Raw genomic sequence first — 23,865 nt, 5'->3', positions numbered from 1 at the left:
GACTTCCTCCTCATTGAGTAACCTAATGAGCCCCCAGTAGATTTAAACAGCTTGAGAGAGGTGTTCAACAATCCCAATGTGCCTATAGCAAAACAAAAAAAAAAAAAAAAAAAAAAACAAAAAAAAATGGCATATCAATGTTCATTCCATTAGCATCTTCCTCCTCACCTCAGGTAGTCACAGATGCCGCAGCTTCCACAGGCTTCGCAGCAATTTTTGGCCATTATTGGTTTGCAGGGTAATGGCCGCCAGAAATCTTCCTGATTCCCGTGACTAGTCAGTCCTCCTCTTTAACTCAAACTCTACCCCATTGTTACAGTAGCTCATGGCCAGGACAAAAAGTGTAGTTTGCCACAGCCGGTATCATAAATAAAGGCAGGTCCAAGTCATGTTCTTCCTGCGCAGGCTGGTGCAACTATCCTTACAGCACCAATTTAATGTCCTCTGTGTCCACATCCCAGGCAAATGCAATACCTCGGCCGACGCATCTCGTCTTAACTTTGCGTCATTCTTTTCACAGGAACCTAGAGCCGACCCGACCATGTCTATTATCCCGCATTGGTCGCAGCTAACCTTGGATTGAAACAATACCTTCACAACGCTACCTACCTCATTAATCTATCATTATCTCACAACACCCTGAAGGCCTACCGTACTGCCTAGACAATCTGACAGCTTCCTAGCCTCAAACCCTGGGGCAGTATCAGGAGGTCTCCATCACATCCTGGCCTTCATATCATACTGTCACACACAGTTGGCAGTATCGCACAATACCATTAAACTCTAGCTAGCTGACATCTAGCATTTCATCACCCTACAAGATCCTACCAAGCCATCTTTGTTCGCCGCCCACGCGGTCAAGACTATCCTACGCGGTATCCACAGGCAACAGTCCCAAATCAGTAGTAAACACCTACCGGTGACCAGTGCCATGTTCCGAGACATGTCTACCATCCTCTCACGTTCCCCCTTTGGCTTGTTACCCAGCTTGGTAATTCAAGCAGCCATCTACCTGGCCTTCTACGGCTTCTTACGCCTCAGCGAATTCACAGTCACCGGCCCCAGTTGTAAGATGTTACGTAGACGCCACCTCACACGCCACCAGACTTACTTCATCTTGCACCTCGGGGTGTCCAAAACACAACAGTTCAGTTCGGGAGTCGATAACAAACTTTTCCAAATGCACAACGTCTGGTGCACCATGTCCATTCTAGATCAGTTATTAGCTCATCTGTCTGATCCCTCGCAAGACAGCCCATTATTACCGTTCCCGTTTAGCCCTCTAAATACCAACCAGTTCACTATTCACATCATGATCCTTTTGCGCAGCTTAGGCCTTGACCCTGGGCGTTTTTCTAGACATTCTTTCCGCATTGGAGCAGCATCAGCAGCCTCACGAAACGGGGTCCCGGACCACGTGATCAAAAAGATGGGCAGGTGGAAATCCACCTGCTTCGCTCGATACATCCCCAATTCACAAGCAGAAATGTCTGGGCCTTCTGTAACCTTGCCCTGTAGTGTCTTACTAAACTTAAATAAATAATTCCACGGTAACCAAGTCTTTTTGCACCCTTCTCTTGGCATACCGCCCAGCAGACCTGGGTTTACCGTACAGCAGGCCAGGGCACACTTCAGGTCTATTTTATGTTAGTCTTGTGACGTGTTTATGTGCTTCATATCTCTTAGGACAGAGGGCTCCCACTATATATATATATATATATATATATATATATATATATATATATACATATATACCGGATTTATCGGCGTACAACACGCACTTTTTTCCCCTTAAAATGAGGGGAAAATCGTAGGTGCGTGTTATACGCCGATCCCCGCTATTTTTGTGATCTATCGGAGTGATCGCCGCGATCGCCGCCGACATTCACATAGCGGGTATTTTTAAATATGGCGCCGCGGAGTTCAGAGGGACTCGGCGGCGCTCGTTCAGCTAAACAAGCGCCGCCGAGAACACAGTGACTGGGCGGAGCTGAGATACACATAGCCGAGGGTTCTCGGCTCTTCTCGGCGCCGTTCACAGTCCCGCCCAGTCCCGCCATTGGACCTCTGTTATGTCCATCATAGGGACTGGGCGTGACTGTGAACGGCGCCGAGAAGAGCCGAGAACCCTCGGCTATGTGTATCTCGGCTCTGCCCAGTCACTGTGTTCTCGGCGGTGCTCGTTCAGCTGAACGAGCGCAGCCGAGTCCCTCCGAACTCCGCGGCGCCATATTTAAAAATACACACTAAACTTGTGTATGTCGGCGGCACTGGGGACAAGGCTGCGCTGACCACTGGGGACAAGGCTGCACTGACCACTGGGGACAAGGCTGCACTGGGGCAAGGCTGCACTGGGGCAAAGCTGCACTGACAATTCTGCACTGGGGCAAAGCTGCACTGACAAGGCTGCACTGGGGCAAAGCTGCACTGACAAGGCTGCACTGGGGCTAAGCTGCACTGACAAGGCTGCACTGGGGCAAAGCTGCACTGACAAGGCTGCACTGGACACTGGGGCAAGGCTGCACTAACAAGGCTGCAGATGAACACTGATGAGGCTGCATTGATGGGCATTTAAATGTAAGTTTTTTTCCTTAAACTTCCCTCCTAAAAGTTTTTTTCCTTAAAATTCCCTCCTAAACTTGGGGTGCGTGTTATACGCCGGCGCGTGTTATACGCCAGCGCGTGTTATACGCCGATAAATACGGTATATATATATATATATATATATATATATATATATATATATATATATATATATATATACACTGCCTGCACTGACTGAATATCGAGTAAACACTGAATATATAGTCTATGCTAATTGCAGTGTATTTATACAGTATATATATATCTATCTATCTATCTATATCAAATACACTACCACTAACTGAATAACCTGCCTGCTTAATCTAAGTCGAGCTATCTCTCTGTCCACACCAAGAACACTACACACGGCCGCCGTTATAGCAGCCTTATATAGTGTGGGGCGTGGACTTAGTCCCCCTGAGCAATGATTGGCCAAAGGCACCCTGCCTTTGGCCAATTATGGCTCTCTTAGCGGAGCGCACTGTGATTGGCCAAAGCATGCAGGTCAGGTGCATGCTTTGGCCAATCATCATACATCGAGATCGCAGTGCATTATGGGGCATTCCACGGCACTCCAATTTGCTGCGAACGCCCCATAATGTTTGCTCTTTGGCGAACGGGCGAACACTCGATGTTCGAGTCAAACTTATGTTTGACCAGAACATCAAGCTCATCCCTACACATCACTAAGATTTATGGACTTTGAACTGATTGATTTATTGTTATTATCACCATCAGTATCAATTGTAAAAAATTGTTGAACTGTATATATTTGATATATCATTAATAGTACTATGCACTTTATTATATTGTATTATATTTGTCTAATCACAAATGCATAATAATTAATTGTACATTCGTTCATCACTTCACTCTAGCGGCCCCTACCACACATCACCCCAATTACAAAAAGTTAGCACATTGCACTTTGAGGGGAGCAGCTTTAATATTATTAATTTTGCAAATTTTTTCTTCTGTAGCGTGAGGTTCCTGTCAATTTTTTTATTCCACTGAGTGCTGGAGCTATACTTCCAGACTGCATTTAAAATACTAGTCCTACACTGACTAGGTATGTACTGCCCAAAAGAAAAGGAAGAAGGTATTGGAGAGGACCGGGTGGTAAAGGGGGCTTGCAGAATAATTAGCATGGGAGGGGCAGTCCTTTTAAGATGTTCTTTTGCCGGCTATCATTGGAGACTTTTAAGAGCGTTTCAGCATTTAACGACAGTCCCAGTTAACCTGCATGTAGTATAGGTACGGTATAGCCTCGGCACGGGTGCAAGGTAGATGTGGTTCAGATGCAGTAAATGTTTAGTATAATGCAGTATAGGGTTTATAGGGTTGCAGCCTATGTTTGGAATAGGTGCAGTATGGCGTGTAGCATGGTAAGGCAAATATCCAGAAAGGGGTGTTCTCCCTCTAACTCCTTTGGTGCTTAGAGGAAGAAGTTTCATAAAAAAAAATATTTTCCACTCCTCTTACTGCACTGTGCATAGTGTAACAGTGTTACACATAGTGATCTGTAGTGTAACCATTACTGTATATTGTAGCCATTATATGGCTGCCGTCTCATCTACAACTCCTAGCATTCTTAGCACTCTGCATAGAAGGCTATGGGCTTGCTTGGCTTTAGCTCTCACCCTGCTGGCCAGAAGAGAATGGTGAAGCATAACATCAGTATCTCAGTAGAGGGAAAGAAGAATAAAAGCAACGTCTCCTTCTCCATAGTGCTGTAGCCCACGTCCTGGCTACATACTCCCCCTCCATTAAACTCTTTGGTCCCCAAGATGGGACAAAGTCCTTCAAGCACATAGCGTCCATACCATCAACTTAACTGGAGCAAGTAACTTAAGATGAACATCAATTAGCAAGCAACTACCTAAATAATTCTCATTGACACCTGAGATCAACAAGGGAACCTCCCACCAATTGTTGGGGCCGACGTTATCTTGTTTATTGACCATCAATGTACAAATGGCCCACCCGGGTGGGTCAAGGGTGAGTACAGGTGGCCCCCTTTTAAATGTTTGGTAAGGAGGGTCAGCCTATCATTATTCCATTGTGTTGTACAAATTACTTCTTCTGAGCTTTCTTCTAAGGTGTCATTTGTCAGTTTCTGTGGTGGCCCAATGGTTCGCTTGGTTCGTGGTTCCTGTGATGCAGCAGGTTTGGCCTTATCCATTTCCATTGTTATTTCCATGTGGTCCTGACTTTGAAGCGTGAGTTCTGGCATCTCAGATCTGGGGATTACTGGGTCTGTTTCTTTGTTTAAAGCAGACAACATTTTTTTTTTTTGATGAAGAAGGCCACAGCCAGTCGATAACCATCACTTCTTCCTCACTGTCTTGTTCATCTGTTCTTTGAACAGTTTCTTAAGACCGGGTTAATAGATGAGGTCTACAAGAAATCGAAGACCAGCATCAGTCTATGAGGACATCCAAACTGCTTTGGCTATGGGCAAGAGATGATTGCAATGCCATTATGGGCCCGTTTTCCCTTCTGGGAAGATCTGATAGGCTGGCAGGCCATGCAGACTTCCAGCTGTCAGCTAGTTTGTGCTTCCCTGGGGTGCCCAGATTACACAGCAAAACTCTGTCCCCAGGCTGCATGTCTTATATTCCTAATTTAAGGTCAAAGCTCTTTTGTTCTTTTGACCTCAGGCATTGGAGGCCCCCAGAGCTTTTTCATATGCGATTTTCTAATTCTCTCGATCTACATATCCTTGGAGAGAGGTTATTGATGTCTGATCTAAGGAAGGGCCACAGGCCAGATCGTCAGGTAGTTGAACGTCCCTCCCGAACATCAGCAGGTACAGTGAATAGCCCATAGCATAGTTTTCAGTACTACAGGTGCAATGTGCCTACTCCATTGCTGTTTTGGCCAAGAGAGTCCCAAGCATATCTACAAAGGGGGTCCCTTAAGGATGATGGGGGTAGTTCTGGATTTCTGACTACCTAGCACATCTAACCGTCTTTTGATGAGCTTACTCTCAAAGTCTCTTCCTTGACTGGGATGGATACGCTGTGGGCAGGCCATAGCGGACAGAGAACTTTTCCAAAGAACTTTGGCTACAGTTGAGGCTTGTTGGTCTTTGGTTGAGAACGCCTGGGCATATCGGGTAAAGTGGTCATAGTTACATAGTAGGTGAGGTTGAAAAAAGACACAAGTCCATCAAGTCCAACCTATGTGTGTGATTATAAATAAATACATTTGCTACCAGGACATTTCCTTGCCCACTCAACTCAGGCTCAAAACACAGGAAATCAATGCACACCATTTCCATTGGTCCTTTACTTTGGCGAATGCCCATCAGTGCAGATTTGCTTGGTAAAGTCTTTTCCTGAATACACCTACACACAAAAGTGACAGTAGCCCTCGACTTCAACTCACATGCAAGGCCAATAGAAGTGGTCTCTGACTAGCTTGAAAGGCCTCTTGGCCTAGGTGGCCATGCTCATCATGTAAAGCTGTCAATAGGTGTCTCTGTGTTTTTCTGTTAGAAACAGCTGTCATCTGTCGTCAGGGTTGTCCAAGGGGCCACTTCAGTAGACAACCCCGTCTCTCAACTGCAACTAATTCCACTCTCTGTGGAGTATCAGTATCTCAGTAGAGGGGGAGAATAAAAGGCAAGGTCTCCTCCGTATTGCTGTAGCCCAATACCTGGCTACAGGAAAAGTGATGCATTTTCGCTGTGACCTCATAGACAAAGCCCTGGTAAGCTAAGCAAGTTGTTGCATAAACCGCTACTTAACAGGGCTGTACTTAAACCACATAATATATAGTGATGATAAATTGTACAAATGAGTAATAAATCTCTCCCTTACCTGCATGACTTTAGTGTGGAGACCCTGGCCCAGTTCTACACCACCATGGCTGACAAGGACTTTCCCATCTCTGTAAATATGAACCAAAGCTGACGCCTGAGGAACAAAGCAAATAAAAAATAGTAAAATATATATGTAGCAATGGTATAATAAACAGAAGACGTACGTTTTGTTTAACCATGCCCTTTTAAGCCCCCTCAACAGTTGACGCAATGTGGCCACACCCACAATTTACTTTATTACTTTAGAACATTGTTTTTTGGAGGGGGGTCAAAAAAATATCACCCTGGGTGCCAGATATCCTACGTACGCCACAGCTACAGTCTAAGGATTTTACCAAATTATTTCACACTTTTACCTATTCTGAGAATATTACATGATAGTCCGCCGAGCCCCCTTTACATCAGAAATTATGTAAAAAAGTGTGGTGGTAATGGCGCTGCTAAATATTAGTGCAGTGAGTTTAACGTGACATGTGCTCTTGGACTTGCCAATAAATATAAACCAATGTGCAAACCCAAAACAGTAAATATGTGTTAAAAATACATGTTACACTTACAGTGTGTATTCATTTTTGAACACACTGTTATTCATTTTTTCACATTTTTTCACTTTATTTTTATATATATATTTTTAATTTATTTTTATTCATTTCTTCAGTTCATGGATATTTAATTGATTAATTTGTATGGTTTATGATTACGGCAATAGCATCACATGGTGGAATTTGAACTGCACAGGTCACATTAACTATATCACTTTTTAAGTAGCACTAGACAGAATTTGTGATTGGAACATAAGTTCATAGCATGTGTCACTTTACAAGTGCAATTCTACTGCAAAGCAGCTCTGTTTATTATTTTTAACACATATTTACGGTTTTGGGTTTGGAGTGTACATTGGTTTATATTTATTGTCAAGTTCAAGAGCATGTCACTTTAAACACACTCCTCTAATATTTAGCAGCGCCATTACCACCACACTTTTTTACATCATTTCCATTTTAGACCCTACTTAGTAGGTGTCACGGCGGAGGCAGCAGCTAGCGGCATCAGACCATTAGACCATTACCATCAGCACGGGACATTTCTTATTCATTTTCCTTTACATCAGAGTCTGCAGAATTTCCACTTACACTGTAAGGGGGATCTCTGTGGTCTCTGGAATGTAATAGGGAACCCTGATTTAAGGGGGGATCTGATGTAAGGGGGGATGCTGTGGAACGCTGGAACGTAGGAACACTGCAGACTCTGGTGTAAAGTGGAACTGTGATATAAGGTGGTCTCTGGTAACCAGAGCCCCCACTTACATTAGAGTTCCCAGCATTTCCCTTACATCCGGGTCCCAGAGCCCCGCTTACATCAGAGTCCACAGAGCCCCTCTTACATCAGAGTTTGCTGAGCCCCCCTTACACCAGAGTCTGCTGAGTCCCCCTTACATCAGAGTGCACAGATTTTACACTTACACTGTAAGGGGGATCTCTGTGAACTCTGGAATGTAAAAGGGAACCCTGATTTATGGGGGGGTCTGATGTAAGGCGGAATGCTGTGGACTTTGGTGTAAAGGGGAACTCTGATGTAAGGGGGTCTCTGCTCACCAAGGCCCCTCTTACATCTGAGTCCCTCTTACATTAGTACTCACTGGGAGGCATGAGAGAGAAGGGAGGGAGGGGGGACACGTCACTCACAATGGATGGATGGTGAGCAGCATCTGTCAGCACCCTTCCTCTTCTGGCTGCTGGTCTTCAAAATTCCTGTGGGTGGGGCAGACACAGGGGGAGAGGGTGGGAGCGGGCTCTCTCTCTCCTCCTTTCCCATCCATGCAGGAACGGGGGGTTACAGGGGACTGCCAGCGCTGGCTCTGGGCTATAAGAGAGACACTAGCAGCTCAGAGCCCTGCAGCCACTGGGGAGCCCCAATCCAGGCTCTTGGGCCCCCCCCAGTGGCATAACTCCAGGGCCCGGTTGCAAGTGTGACCTTTGTGACCCTGGTAGTTCCGCCACTGCTTTAAATGTAACCATTTTGCTAAACCATTCTATTAGTGGGTTTAGTTTCACTTTAAGTAGTTTGTCTGAAAAAGAGGTTACAATTTAGATGTTATACTGTACTAACCCCAGAAAAAAAAAGAATGAAAAAATAAATAAATAGGTTAATGAAAAGCAAGCTATGTAAATAGCAACTCACAGAAGAACAGGAAGAGCCTTAAAACACATAGGTCTTCAACCTCACGTGGTTCTGATTGCCCATTAATCATCCAGATGTAGGAGAGCCAAGCAGGGTTCAGCTGTCATTGGAGCCTATGGATGTGGAAGGGAGCCCTGGGGAGTACTGGAAGACCACAAGATGGCCACAAGAAACCGTTGGCCATCTTATGGTCTCCCAGTACTCTCTAGGGCACCCATTCACATCCATAGGCTTAAGGGACAGCTGAACTCCCCGCTTGGATCCCCTACATCTGGATAATTGGACCCGCGTGAGGTAAACCTGTACTTCTGTGAGTTGCTATTTACATGTTTTCATCCACCTAATGCTACACTTAGCCCCGTTCACACTGAATGCGGCTTTGAAATCAGATGAAATTGCACGATTTCAAAGCCGCAACTCAGTGCTACTTTGAAGACATCTGTGCGGCTTCATGCACAGATGTTTATTGAAGTTGCATCTGAAATCGCCAAAAGTAGTGCATGTACTACTTTTTCAAATCGATGCAGCACTGCAAAGTCGTCGTCGCATCAATTTGAACACTACAATTGCCGGCAATAGGATGCTACTTGGCATGTGATTTGACCTGTGATTTTATCAGTACTGTACATTGTCTTGTAAGTTGCCAGTTGTCGTGTGAATAAATACATTTTTATACTGCTACACTCAGATGCACCCTCTGCCATCCTTATCTTTTACTGTAGAGAAAATATTCAGTCTCTCAAGAGGTGCTGCACTACAGTGTTTTGGATTCACTCTACCACCTCACCCGAACCCCCCCAAACCATCTCCCTCCAGGGTGTTGGTCACATACACATCTGCACCATATCTCTCCACATGCAGAAAGCCATACAACACTGTAGGAACACAAACAGGTTTGTTCTGCACATTATTCTGCATATTGTTTATCAAGGCTGCACTTACAATGCAGGAGGGCTTTGCACCAGTGTTAATTTCATCGACTAAATTAACACTATTTTAGTTGACTAAAATACGACTAAAACTAAAACAATTCGGATGACTAAAATACGATTAAAACTAAAATGGCATTTTATTCAAAAAACTATGACTAAAACTAAATCGAAAATTGACATCAAAATGAACACTACTTGACCATTTCTAAATCGGCAACACAATTCCATCCAGACCCTGTAATAATAGCACATTAAAGTTTAAACATGTATTGCACTATTCCACTACTGCATAAGGATAAGTAAGGGGAATCCACTAAGCTGCTGAAAGAGAAAAAAAAATGAAGAAAAAGGCTTTTCTTATATTTTTTCTTGATATTTAATGTTGGTGATATATTCAGGTAATATGTGCAATGACATTACAGCCAATAGTTTACAGTTTTAGGTAACAAGCAGCTTCGGCTTCCCCCTGCATCTCCTCCTCCTCATCGGCCAATATGGCCGCTTCTCCTCCTGGCCAATCAGGACCCGCTTCTTGATTGGCCAGGAGGAGAAGCAGGAAGACAATAGAAAATATTATTTTGCCAATGTTACACAACTTGGTGGGCTCAGGGGGCAGTGCTCTGCGCCCCTAAGCCCACCCCTTTTTTTAAGCCAATTAGAGCCTCAGGCTCTAATTATGTGCTTCAAAGAAAAAAAAACAACCCATTGAAATCCATGCGTCTAGCAACCTACATGTAGATTAGCGTCCAGGTGCATGTAATAGGGGGGGTCAGCGCCCCTGCATCCCTAATGGAGTGGCTGCCACTGACGTCTACACATTTTCTGGTTGTTATCTCAATCATCCAATACAGAGACAACAGGGCCATCTTTTCTTTGCACCAATTCCTGATTTTCCCAGTGCTTATACTAAATGTTTGGCATGCAAATTTGAAACAACTCTAGTCATCTGTCTTATTGCTGATAACCTATTTGCATTCATTACCTCTGTATTAACTTTAAACAGCATGGTACTTACACATAAAACCACAAACATCCTTTGACAACTCACAAGCCTTCATAGAAATATCAAGAGTGTCAGCAGGGGGAGGTGCCATAAGCTCTGTCTAACAGTGAGCATTCTTCATGTTGACATCTTAGTAATGCAGAGTTAAAGCAATCCTGCGCAGGTGCAGTAGAAAGTCTGGCTTTTTTTTTGGGTGGCATGTAGAGATTTACATAGCATCAGTCAGTTTGCATGTATATAAAAGCCTTTGGACAGCCGAGACCAACAACGTAGTCTGCCTGCAAGGTAAGATGTGGACCTAGGAATAGAGGTTTTATTCCACCAAAAAGCTCCACAGCCTCTGGACTCCAGGACATAACTTGTTAAGATTAAGAAAACAAACCATGTGTTCTCTCCATACCAGCCAGAAAACCTTGGAGCCGCTTGCCATATGCAAGAAAACTAGATGACACACATTTGAATATAGATACACATACCTGATGATACATTTTCTCAACAAAGCCAACTGTGAATTTTAGTGGAATAATAGCCAGTCCTCTCTTTTTCCAGTAATTCTCCTTGTTAAATAATTGCACTTTGTTTCTTCTATTGACATAGGAGGACTTCCTCATGCATTCATCCCAGCAACGCATCAGATTGGTGGCATCAAACTCTTGATTATAATGTGTTTTAGAAACGCCTTTGTACATGTTCACATGGCGGACCTGCAAATCACCACAAAGTTACAGGCATTTGTTGACATTTACATACACTGTACGCATTAAGAGCACACAAAATTATAAATGCTTTCAAATACAGTTATGACTATGCAGGCGCCATAACTTCTTTTGTTCAGTTTTAGAAATTACCTTTCTACCTTTTTTTTTTTTTACAAAAGCTCTGTCATGTTACCATGCGGTTCTTCATCTTGGTAGCAGGACCTCTGCAGATAGAGTTTGTTAGAGTTTGTTCACTCTAAAGCCTCGTAAACACGATCTGATTTTCCAACGGGAATTGTGTGATGACAGGCTGTTGGCGGAAAATCCGACTGTTTGTATGCTACATCTGACAATTGTTGTTGGATTTTCCGCGGACAAATGTTGGATGGCAGGCTTTAAAATTTTCTGCGGACAAATGTCTGTTGTCTGATTTTCCGAGCATGTGTACACAAGTCCGTCGGACAAAAGTCCAAAGTACAAACACGCTCGCAAGCAAGGACGAGCTGGAAGCGGTCGGTCTTGTACATTAGCGTTCGTAATGGAGAATTAACATTCGTGACGTGGCAAATTATGAAATCTCAAAATGCAGCGCACATTCTCTTCTTCTTTAACGGGATAATAATGAAGCTGCTTTGCTGGTAATATTGATGGAGTTATGGCAAACGTATTTTAAAAGGCTTTTATTTTCTAGTGATATCAAGAATAATATTATTATGCTTTTTTTTTTTTTTTTTTTGGGCAAGTTCCCACAACACCATTATCCTGTAGTTTTCAAGATCAAAGACACAACTATGTTGGTATTCCTTGTCAATTTTACATTGTATTTTTTTAAATGTAGCTGCCTACTCCCAAACTGTCATTCGAAGTAAAACACATAGCCAAGTATTATTCTACACAATTTTTTTATAAAATTAGACATGCTATCTGCCAATAGAAATTAACCATAAAGTGCATTCTATGCATCCAAAAATATAGAAAATATACGTCAAATCATTATTCAACCAAAAAATTAAATGAAAGCCTCATAAACGTGTCCTGCTTCTTAATATAGGGGGTCAACAATGCCAAGAGTTGGTGAAAGCAGGGGTCCGTCATCCGGAGATAATTCCGAAAATCATCCGGATTATTCTCCTGGAGCTCCCGCAGCAAAGGCATGACATAATTGGTCACGATTAATAAAGCAACCAATTTTTGGTTCAAGAACTCCTCCTGTTCCTGGACTGCACTTGGGTCAAAATAATAACTCCAAGGCCAATAATAAAAATAACACGTTATCTCCTCCGATTCCACAACATGTCTGGTTGACGAACGCCGTTTAGAAACAAACTGAAAAGCACGAAATTAAAAGTGCAAACTGAAAAGCGCTAAATGAAAAGCGTGAAATGAAAAGCGTTAATCAACACTCACCAAACTTCTACTAACACAAAATTAGCAGAAGGAGCACAAAGGGTGGGGCTAAAGAGCTGAAAAAACACGTAGTACGTCACTACGTTTGTATTTGTTGGCCGACAATTTCTTGCCATTTGAATGCAAGACAAAATCCAGTCACACGCCTTCGGACAAAAGTCTGAGGTTTTGTCTGCGGAAAATCCAATCGTGTGTACGAGGCTTTAGGGTTTCCACCAGCTATCATACATAGGATAGGGGAGCCTGCCCAAACCAGTAAACTGAGCCCTTAACATGAAAAGTGGGGAAACCTGGAGGAGAGTTGCAGCAGAAATGTGTGGTCAGCTGATGATGGGGCGCTTGATAAATTTTTGCGGAGGCTTCATTACATCCATTCCCCCCATCTATTGTTTGAACCTTGCCTATTTTATTTAATTGTTTTAGAAGTTTTGACTTTACATTGTGGCCAGGTGCTTAGCCAGAAGAGAGAAACTAAAGGTGACTGCAGCACACAGTGGGGTTGATTTAATAAAGGCAAATCCACTTTGCACTACAAGTGCACTGCAAGTGCACTTGGAAGTGCAGTAGCTTTAGATCTGAGGGTAAGCTCTGAAACGTGGGGAAGCTATGCTGATTTTATCATCCACTATTCCACCAACTGACAACAATGATGGATCACCATTCCCCCTACGGATACCAGTGGGGCATTATTCTCATTGATTTCAACAATGGGGCACTATTCCAGTCATTAGAACCAATGATGGGGCACCGATGCCGAGGCTTTTTCTACTCTTACTGGCCACAGTCTGGCCCACCCAAAGACTGAAGGACAGTAAATTGGCGCTTTGTTTGGAAAGTTTGGAGACCCCTGATTTACACAATCAGATTTATGATGGTCAGCCAGCAAGGACATTTTAAGCAGTAAGTATCAATTTTGCATTTGTATTTTCCTCATCGTTGATCTTGTCGGATCTAAAAACATATTTAAAAATTCAACAGCAGAACAGGGGAAAGGAAACAACACCTAAACAGAAACTTTACTCTCCCTTTTTATTTCTTCTTCATTATTAAACCAGCCATACATGAATCAAAATTTGGCTGATTCAGCAGGGAGCAGCCAAGATTTGATCCCTGTATGGGCAGGCTGATTGTACCCAAGTCCATCGATTGCCTGTCACATTTTTTACATTCCATTACTGCTGGTGGTTATAGCTGCTAGCAGTAATCATGTTCTGGTGCCCGAGAAGGCTCCCCACACCCCCACCAACTGTACACAATAGTGCTGTGGGAGGCATTCCCCCATCAACACTGACTATGTAGATTGGCTGCTTTAGTTGGCTAGCCCTCAAAAAACACATGGATGAGAGAGTTTGAGGTGAAGAAACTTGACTGGCCTGCACAGAGTCCTGACCTCAACCTGATAGAACACCTTTGGGATGAATTAGAGCAAGACTGTGAGCCAGGCCTTCTCGTCAACATCCGTGCCTGACCTCACAAATGCGCTTCTGGAAGAATGGTCAAACATTCCAAAAAACACACTCCTAAACCTTGTGGACAGCCTTTCCAGAAGAGTTGAAGCTGTTATAGCTATAAAGGGTGGGCCAACTCAATATTGAACCCTACGGACTAAGACTGGGATACCATTAAAGTTCATGTGCATGTAAAGTGTCCCCGACTATCCCTGTGTGCCTGTGACCCTGAACTATTGGCGTGAACTCTGTTGCCCTTGTCTGCTTGTGGCCCCAACCTTGGCTTATTCCCTTACTATCCTTATCCTCCTGTTGTCTACTGTGGGCGTGAGCTGGGGGACCCTGGAGGTCGCGACCTGGAGCCAGTTGCAGCCCAGTCCATCCTCACCACTAGAGGCTCTGGTGAACACCTGCTGGCTCTTAGACTCCCGCCCTAGGGAATCTTACGCTCTAACCCCGGTGGGATCCGTCTTGGTGTTCCAGCGGCCCTGTCTTCCTTACCACCTTGACTCCCATCCGCAGCAGTTAGCCGTAGGGTCCACTATCTTGCGGTGCACTACTGATCCCAACGGTGTGCATCTGTCACCTATCCTCAAGGTGACCTGACAACAATCTAGCACTGAAGCTAGGCAGATTCTGTTTAAATAGGGCGCCGTGCACCAGGATTCGTGGGTGCGTGTGTGCATGCGTGTGTGCGCACTAATGTACACTTGCTCGTATGGATGCGCCTTTGCGCATGCCCACTCCGATCCTTACCTGTCTCTGTCTGTGGCTCTGCGCATTAACATTGGAGGAATGGGAATTGGCAGCTGCTGCATAGGAACGAGCACTTGCTGTATGAGTTCTCTGACAGGAAGTAATCTCTGTTTATGTATTATTTCAATATATGCTTAGTTTAAATTCCCTCATATGTGGTAGGTTTACTTTAATGTGCATCTAATGCATAATTGCCAACAGTCCCGGGAAAATTTTCCCGGGACAATCCCGATTTTGGGACCCTCGATGATTGGAGGCTGTCCTGATTTAAATCCCGGGATTTTGCTTTTGTCCCTGGAAATCAGGACTTTTTTTGGCATTGGAGCTGCTTCTGGCACCAAAAATATGGTCGCGGCCACCGCCGCGAGATCTCTTTCCTGTTTCCCCCTGGCTCTCAGCTCAGATCCGAACTCTGCCCCTCCAGCCCTCTGCACTGCAGCTCCTCCCACTCTCCCTCGTAATGTTATTCGGCCGTCTACCCCCCTCGTCCACGTGCCCCGTTTTCATGGTGTTGTACTGAGACAGTTTTCCCCCATGAAAACCGGGGGAGCGCACGGGGGCGGTAGAAGCCTGAATAACATTGCAAGGAAGAAGGGGAGGAGCTGCAGTGCAGGGGGCTGGAGGGGCAGAGATTAGGAGGAGCTGGAGTGCAGTAGGCTGGAGGGGCAGAGTTCAGAATTTCTAGAGGAAACCGATTTTGGCACAACACTGTGAGAGGTAAAGCCAAGGGACCCTACTACACTGGGGACACCTAATGTATGGAGGGGCTCCGCTGGGGACACCTAATGTATCAGGGCACTCCGCTCTGGACACCTAATGTAAGAAGGCACTCCGCTCTAGACACCTGATGTAAGGAGGCACTCCGCTCTAGACACCAGATGTAAGGGGGATTCCGCTGGGGACGCCTGATGTAAGGAGGGACTCCGCTGGGGACGCCTGATGTAAGGAGGAACTCTGCTGGGGATGCCTGCGGTAAGAAGGGACTCTGCTGGGGATGCCTGATGTAAGAGGGACTCCGCTGGGGATGCCTGATGTAAGAAGGGACTCCGCTGGGGATACCTGATGTACGGAGGCACTCTGCTGGGGACGCCTGATGTAAGGAGTAAATCTGCTGGGGACACCTGATGGCATCTGGTGGCAGGCGACGTGACAAGTGACATACTCAGGGCTCCCACTGATTCTGCATTATGGTGAGTTGAACTATTTAATTTTATATTACAGTGTAATAATAGAAATAATGCGCTTCAATCATCCTGACACCATAACAACCATGGTGCCGTGATGATTGAAGTGCTAACACCAGGTGTTTGTAGTATCTTTATCTGCTGATTGTTAAACTTTCTAGAATACACATATTGCTATTGTGATGTAGGATCTGGGCCTGCTGTCCCTCCATCCCTCTTTTTTTCCTTCCTTCTATCTCCTTCCCTCTCTATTTCTTTCTTTCTCCCTCCATCCCTTGTTCATCTCAGACTCGGACCGCACCAGTTGAGCCACGCCCCTTTAAGCCACGCCCACTATTTAGTTTAAACCATGCCCATTCTTCGCTGCAATTGTATTGCACAGAGAAGCTCCCTTTCCTCCTATTGTGGGGTTCTCCGCCAGCACTGTCCACTCCTCTTCTTCTGAGTAGGCCCCCCAAAGCAAGCTGTGTACTATGGGCATACACATGCGGCGCATTCCTGAGGTGGGTTCTGTGCATCCATAGACACACATAGCAGGTTCAGGCCCGCCCCCTCTCAGTCCTCACAGGATTTGACTGATGACAGCAGGAGCCACTGTTGCTTTTTCACCTCTACATTTTATTCAATCTTGTAATCTGACTAATGGGAGAAAATGTTGTCTAATAAAAGGAAAAAAAAAGTTGGCACTTAAATACTAAATTAATTTATAAAGATAAAAGATGTATATTTGAGGAGAACAAGTGACATAGGGATTTGGCACTTAAAAGTACCAGATGTGTTTTACCTGATTGGGAGGTAAGCCACAATTTGCAGCTACAGCATCCATTATGGTCTCAGTAACCAGTCCAGTCTGAGGAAAGCCAAAGCCTCTAAAAGCAGTATTAGAAGGCAGGTTGGTCTTACAAGCCTTGGCACGGCAGTTGAGGTTAGGGAAGTAATATGCAGTATCCATTTTCAGTAGGGCCACTATAAGTACCTAACAAGAAAGACAAGAAAGGCATGAAATCAGATTAGTCATACAAATTTCCACTAATAAAACATGCAGCTAATTACAAAGTTTCCCCCATTAAAACATAAGGCCTTACAAGGAGGCAGTAGCCCAGAAATGCTTCGCCTAGCAAAAGAACCATAAAGCAAACACATACAGACTTGATGCACATCCAAGGATCACAGGACACCACTTTATTACAGCATTAAGTGGGTGCCTGGTTCTTTTCCGGAGGATATTGACAGTTGGGAAACCTGACTTAATGCCCTGTCACCACTGGCCACAGATTGTGGATTGCTGCTGAAATACTTTGGCGCAGCTTTCATCACCCCAGTGAGATTTCATTATTGGAGTAGGACAAAGGGCAAATCTCAACGCAGATTAGTGGCCAAAGAAAAGCTTCCTCAGAATGTAGAACATGGTTTCAAATAAAGATATACATTTGTCTACAAATGTTCCCAAAATCCTCAGTTTACCATTTAGTGCTTCTTAAAAAGTAACAATTTATTTTTATTTTTTTTTAAGTTCTATGACACATTTTGCATTCATGTGTAAACTGTGCCATGCTATCACCTGTTCATTTTGCAATCATTAATGTGTAAGGCAAAACCTTTTTTTTTTTTGCCATCTGTGTCCTATTGGGGAGATTTCCCCTTGCTTCTGTCCCATAGCTAAAACAAGAAGTGAGAGGAAATCCCTCCAACGTGAGGGAATCCTGGTGGGGAGTCACAAGGGTCACCAAATCTAGTGCCCTCATTGTAAAATTTCCCCTATACTAGTGTTTTGATGTCAACCCAAAATGTGGGATTTTCTTTTACTTTTTATGATAACCATAAACAAAATAGCACAAATGAAGAGGGTGTTTCCATGGATGCAGTGTACTGTATTTATTAGCTTGCTTTATTATATATCTATTCTGGAAAGGAATGTATTGCTTTATAAATCCAATAACCAAAAATTACAAAAATCACCCTGAGAGGCTTTAAGAAACAAATCGAACCTATTCTCAAAACAGAAAATGTTATTGGATTATACTGTAGGAAAATGTTCTTCTTGATCGACAGTATTTTAGAAAGATTCTGAACCATTTCTGGATTTAAGTAGAATTCTAGACAAAAGTGTCTATCTAGTTTTGGATATATTATTTAAGGGTTAGAACGTGTCAAGTTTTTTTTGCTGCCTGTGCTCCACTGGGAAGATCTAACCTCTGTCTTGTATCTCCAGAGGCAGCTCTCTAATTAGGCAAATTAGACGTCGCCTAAGGCCTCGCACTCCCAGGGGCCTTGCTGCCGGCTAATTTGCCTACTGTGTGTGTAGGAGTGAATGTCCCCTGGTCAGTGCCCTCAGGGCCTTTAATGCGGGGCAAAAGCCAGTGGTTTGCGCAACTAGTTTTCTATCCACTTGAGCACTGAGTGGCTCTCTGATTCCCCCCCCCCCCCGGCTTCTCCCCCTCTGCCGCACTCTGAGGATCTCCTGCCATGTGCATACAGAGCTCAGATAATGCCCCCATCGGCTGAGCAGTCCTTGATCTAATCCGTAATGGAGGACCTGCCAGAGCTGGCGCCTAGCCATCATCAAGCCACAAGATACTGCACATGACACTCCTGCCCGAAACTAGTATCTCAAACAGAATTGTAAAGAATTCCTAAAAGTAGGGAAATTCATTTGTGACTCTATTTTCTTTCTCTTCACTTTCTATCCCAGTTAAAAAGGCTTATAGTACAGGAAGTGATTTGGTCCTTGAAATTGGAAAACACTTACCTGTGCATGGTCAAAGTACAATTTCCACCAAAACAATATTGCTTCTTGTGTCCCTGTTGGTGTGACTTTACCTCACTTTGTGTGTGATCATGGGAAAAGATGAGCCGGTAATTTCTCAAGCAGGGCTATTGACAGCAATGTAAACCTATGCAGATTCCAAATCCTTTCTACTCAACCAAAAACTAGTAAAATGCCCAAGAACCTGCCTACATTTTCCTTGTGTAAACCAGCTGCTGAAGCCGGCTTTATACCAGAATTATTTCTACTTTTAAAATATTAATTCAACAATTCTCCATAGTCCCATCATCCCTTTCCATCCAGCCATTGTAACTTTGGATTTGCAATAAATACTTTTGGACTCAAAAACCATTGATGTGGTGCTGGGACTTCTACATGTCTAGGGCTCCCTCCAAGTCATCCTTTCTGAGGCCCTGTTCTGTTTGATGTAGAGAAGAACAATGATTCAGAAGCTCTTTCAGAATTCACTCCACACTGGAATAAACCTTCACCCTATATCTCCAAGTTTATAAATTTTCACCTGAAAATTTGGCAAGTTTTTCCCACATTAAAGGACTGTGATCTGAAAATCTTTTGAAGAATTATTGCTGGTGCTTAGTAGGGATGAGCCGAACACCCCCCGGTTCGGTTCGCGGCAGAACATGCGAACAGACCAAAAATTTGTGCTAACACGCGAACCCCGTTAAAGTCTATGGGACTCGAACGTGAAAAATCAAAAGTGCAAATTTTAAAGGCTAATATGCAAGTTATTGTCCTAAAAAGTGTTTGGGGACCCAGGTCCTGCCCCAGGTGATATGTATCAATGCAAAAAAAAGTTTTAAAAATGGCCATGTTTTCGGGAGCAGTGATTTTAATAATGCTTAAAGTGAAAAAATAAAAGTGAAATATTCCTTTAAATATCATACCTGGGGGGTGTCTATAGTATGCCTGTAAAATGGCACGTGTTTACCGTGTTTAGAATAGTCCCTGCACAAAATGAAATTTCTAAAGGAAAAAAGGTAATTTAAAACTGCTTGCGGCTGTAATGTAATGTTGCCCCCCCACCCCCACCCCAGCCCATTAATGGGCCCTTTGGGTCTGGTATGGATATTAAGGTGAACCCCACACCCAAATTAAAAAAAAAAAGGCGTGGAGCCCCCAGGCCCTATATACTCTGAACAGCAGCAGTATACAGGCGGTCCCCGGGTTATAAACAAGATAGGGACTGTAGGTTTGTTCTTAAGTTGAATCTGTTTGTAATTTGGAACAAGTACATTTTCTAAGTGTAGCTCCAGCCAAAAAAATCTATTTAAAAGCTTTTTGGAGGAACATAGGGAAGGGTTATCATCACCCCTGTAACATTTGTTTTGCTGTCTGTGCCCCTGTTCAGAAGATTTCACCTCACTTTCTGTCCCAATGAGAATTGGATTTTGAAAATGTTGGGTTGTTGTAGAAACAAGGATTGGTGATAAAACATCAGTGGAGACACCTTTTTCCCATATTAACTCTTACAGGAGAGAATTTCCCTTCCTAGGGGTAGATTTCCTCTCACTTCCTGTTGACTTCCTCCGTTTGTAAGTAGGAGTCGTTTGTAATTTTGATCTTTGAAAATAGAGGACCGCCTGTATATACTATACAGCCTGCACTATACAGTCTGTGGAAAATTGGGCCTTAGGTGTTGGTGGTGCCAGAACCCTGTAAGCCCTCACAGTTACTCTTTGTGGGCGCTGTAACAGGCTCTGCTGTGAAATATTAGATCAAAAATTGTAATTACACGCCCCTGTTAAACAGGGGCAGAAAAATTGGGTCTTAGGCAGTGGTGGTGGCACAACACTGTAACCCCTCACAGATACTCTTGTTGGGTGCAGGAACGGGCCCTACTGTGAAATATTAGATCAAAAATTTGAATTACATGCCCCTGTTAATCAGGGGCAGAAAAATTGGGCCTTAGGCAGTGGTGGTGGTGCCACAACACTGTAACCCCTCACAAATTCTGTTGTTGAGTGCAGGACAGTACAGTACAGCAAAAAATATACTTATACCGCCCCTGTTAAACAGGGCCCGAAAAAGTGGGCCTTAGGCACTGATGGTGGTGCCCACAAACAAAAATGTTCTTAGAAGCTATCAACATGAACATTGAGGAGGAATAGGATAGTCAATCAGCATAACAGGATAGTCACTCAGCATAGGCAGTCTTCAAGGGATCTCACATTCATAGAAAAATTAATCGGTTACATCAGCATCAGGTGCTTGGTAGCTGGGGATCAAAGACTGATTCATTTTTATGAAGGTGAGCCGATCAACTGAGTCTGTGGACAGGCACACTCTGTGATCGGTTACAAAGCCTCCAGCAGCACTGAATGTGCGTTCAGAAAGAACACTGGATGCAGGACAGGCCAGTAGCTCAATTGTATATTGCGCAAGCTCTGGCCAGTGATCCATCCTCAAGACCCAGTAACCCAGTGGATTTTTGGTTGGAAAGGTCTCCAAGTCTGATCTTGCCCCTAGGTATTCCTGCACCATGTAAATCAGGCGCTGGCAATGGTTGCTGGAACTGATCAGACCTTGGGGATGCAGACTAAAGAATTGTCTGAACGCATCGGTCAGACGGCCACCTTCTCCACCGCTCCTTCTGTGACTGACCGAAGCCTCAGCAACACATTGTCCAGGAGGACCAGGAAATTGTAACCTCCCAGGCTCTGGAAACGCATTGCACAAACCTTTCTGCAAGGCCTCCCGAAGATGTTTCATCCTCTGCTCCCTCTGTGAAGGCTGGATAAGTTCCGCAACCTTACCCTTGTAACGTGGATCAAGAAGGGTTGCCAGCCAGTAATGATCCCTCTCCTTAATACCACGAATCCGAGGGTCCTTTAGCAGGATCAGGGAGGCCATGCAGCGAAGGTCTTCTGAGGCATTCGATCCGGAGTCCTCTAGGTCACTAAGGATGTAAGGATGACATGATCCACAGGCACCTCCTCCCAGACACTGAAAACGATCCCTTGAAGACTGCTGCTGATGTTGAGTGCTAGGCTTCACCTCCATGCTGACACAATCCTCATCCTCCTCCTCCTCTGTGATTGGTGGGCCCGCAGGAATACTGTCAGGATAAAGGGGGCCTTGAGAGGTAAAGAAGTCCTCCTCTTCCTCCCTCTGTTCTGCCTCAAGTGCCCTGTCCATTATTCTACGAAGCGTGTGCTCCAACAGGAAGACAAGAGGGACAGTATCACTGATGCATGCACTGTCACTGCTCACTATCCTCGAGGCCTCCTCAAATGGTGACAGGACATTTCATGCATCCTTGATCAGTAGCCACTGATGTGGTAAAAAAAAGCCAAGCTCCCCTGACCTTGTCCTGGTGCCATACTCACACAGGTATTCATTGATGGCCCTCTGCTGCGTGTGCAGCCGCTGCAGCATTGCCAACGTTGAGTTCCACCTGGTGGGCATGTCACAAATGAGGCGGTTCTTGGGCAGGTTGCATTCCTTTTTAAGGTCAGCCAGCTGAGCACTGGCATTTTATGACCGGCGGAAATGCCCACAGACTTTCCTGGCCTGCCTCAGGAGATCCTGTAAGCCCGGGTACCTGCACAAGAACTGCTACACCACCAAATTAAGGACGTGAGCCAAACAGGGAACATGGGTTAAGTGTCCCTGTCGGAGCGCAGAGAGGAGGTTGGTGCCATTGTCGCAAACCACCATTCCTGCCTGAAGCTGGCGTGGCATCCACCATCTCTGAGTCTGCCCCTGCAGAGCTGACAGAATCTCTGCCCCAGTGTGGCTCCTGTCCCCTAAGCAGACCAACTCAAGCACCGCATGGCATCTTTTTGCCTGAGTGCTTGTGTAGCCCCTTGAACGCCTACGGAGCACCGCTGGTTCAGAGGAGAAATCTGCAGAGGAAGAGGCCATAGAGGAAGAAGAAGAGGAGGGGGTGGAGGAGAGAGGTGTGGCAGAATCACCGCTACTAGCATTTTGGAGGTGTGGTGGCGGAACAAGCTCCAACAATACTGCACCCTGTCCTGCATCCTTCCCAGCTGCCAGCAGACTTACCCAGTGTGCCATGAAAGAAAGGTGACGTCCCTGTCCATGCCTGCTGGACCATGAGTCAGTGGTAATATGCACCTTATCGCTGACCGCCCTGTCCAACGATACCAAATCATTGTCTTCCACATGCCGGTAGAGAGACGGAAAAGCCTTCCGTGAAAAGAAATGGCATTTGGGAACCTGCCACTGAGGTACTGCACATTCCACAAATTCACGATAGGGGGCAGAGTCTACCAGCTGAAAAGGCAGCAGTTGGAGTGCTAGCAATTTAGCCAAGCTAGGATTCAGCCACTGAGCATGTGGATGGCTGGGACCGAATTACTTTCGTTGGTTCAGCAACTGGGGTAGGGAAATTTGCCTGCTACAATCGGATGTTGGTGTAGCGATAGCAGATTGCCCATAAGTACTTGGCACACCCAATTCTACACCTTCATTCTTCTCAGTGCAGGTTTCAGAGAGGACTGAAGGTATGGTGGGGTTGGAGATCCTAGGTGATGAGGAGCAAGGAGAGGTCCGCCTTGTTCTTTGGTGTGGGTCTTTTAAGTACTGTTGCCAACGGACTGCATGGGAGGTCATCATATGTCTGGACAGGCATGTGGTGCCCAAGCGGCCACTGTTTTGGCCACACTTGATACGCTTCAGACATATGTTGCACACAGCAACGGTGAGATCCGCTGCACGCATATCAAAAAAAGCCCACACCAAAGAACTTTTCAAAATACGCGGGGAGTCAGCAGCGCCCTGCACATGCGGAGCTCTGTGGTGTGATGCAGTCGGGTGGCTGCTCTTAAGCTGGCCCCTGGAGGGCATCCTGCCTCATTGAAGATGTGCCTCCTCTTCCTCCTCTTCCTCTCTTCTATCAGGCACCCACGTAGAGTCAGTGACCTCATCATCCCCTCCCTCCTCATCACTGGAGCAAACCTGGCAGTATGATGAAGCTGGGGGAACATGACTGCCAGTTTCCACGGCCACGTGCTGGGGATGCACCGTGTCCACGACCAGCACTGTTGGCTGTTGACACAGAGCCTGCTTGCCCTCTTTTAGTGGCCTGTGAGTGTCT

The 23,865-nt window shown here is 45.0% G+C and overlaps 1 protein-coding gene across 1 annotated transcript in view; it reads right to left on the bottom strand.

The window, feature by feature from the left end:
* LOC141146728 (aldehyde oxidase 1-like) overlaps positions 1–23,865 on the bottom strand; it is a 303,420-nt gene that overhangs the window by 79,201 nt on the left and 200,354 nt on the right. The window contains exons 25-27 of the mRNA XM_073633238.1: positions 16,803–16,994; positions 11,002–11,229; positions 6,408–6,503 (exon numbers count right to left, since the gene is read on the bottom strand). Coding sequence (XP_073489339.1) covers positions 6,408–6,503; positions 11,002–11,229; positions 16,803–16,994 — 516 coding nt within the window. The remainder of the gene's footprint in view (positions 1–6,407; positions 6,504–11,001; positions 11,230–16,802; positions 16,995–23,865) is intronic.

This window comes from Aquarana catesbeiana, linkage group LG06 (assembly GCF_042186555.1).
Source record: "Aquarana catesbeiana isolate 2022-GZ linkage group LG06, ASM4218655v1, whole genome shotgun sequence".
Classification (NCBI taxonomy): Eukaryota; Metazoa; Chordata; class Amphibia; order Anura; family Ranidae; genus Aquarana; species Aquarana catesbeiana.
Note: the sequence above shows the minus strand (reverse complement) of the source record. Positions and strands in the feature narration are given on the sequence as shown.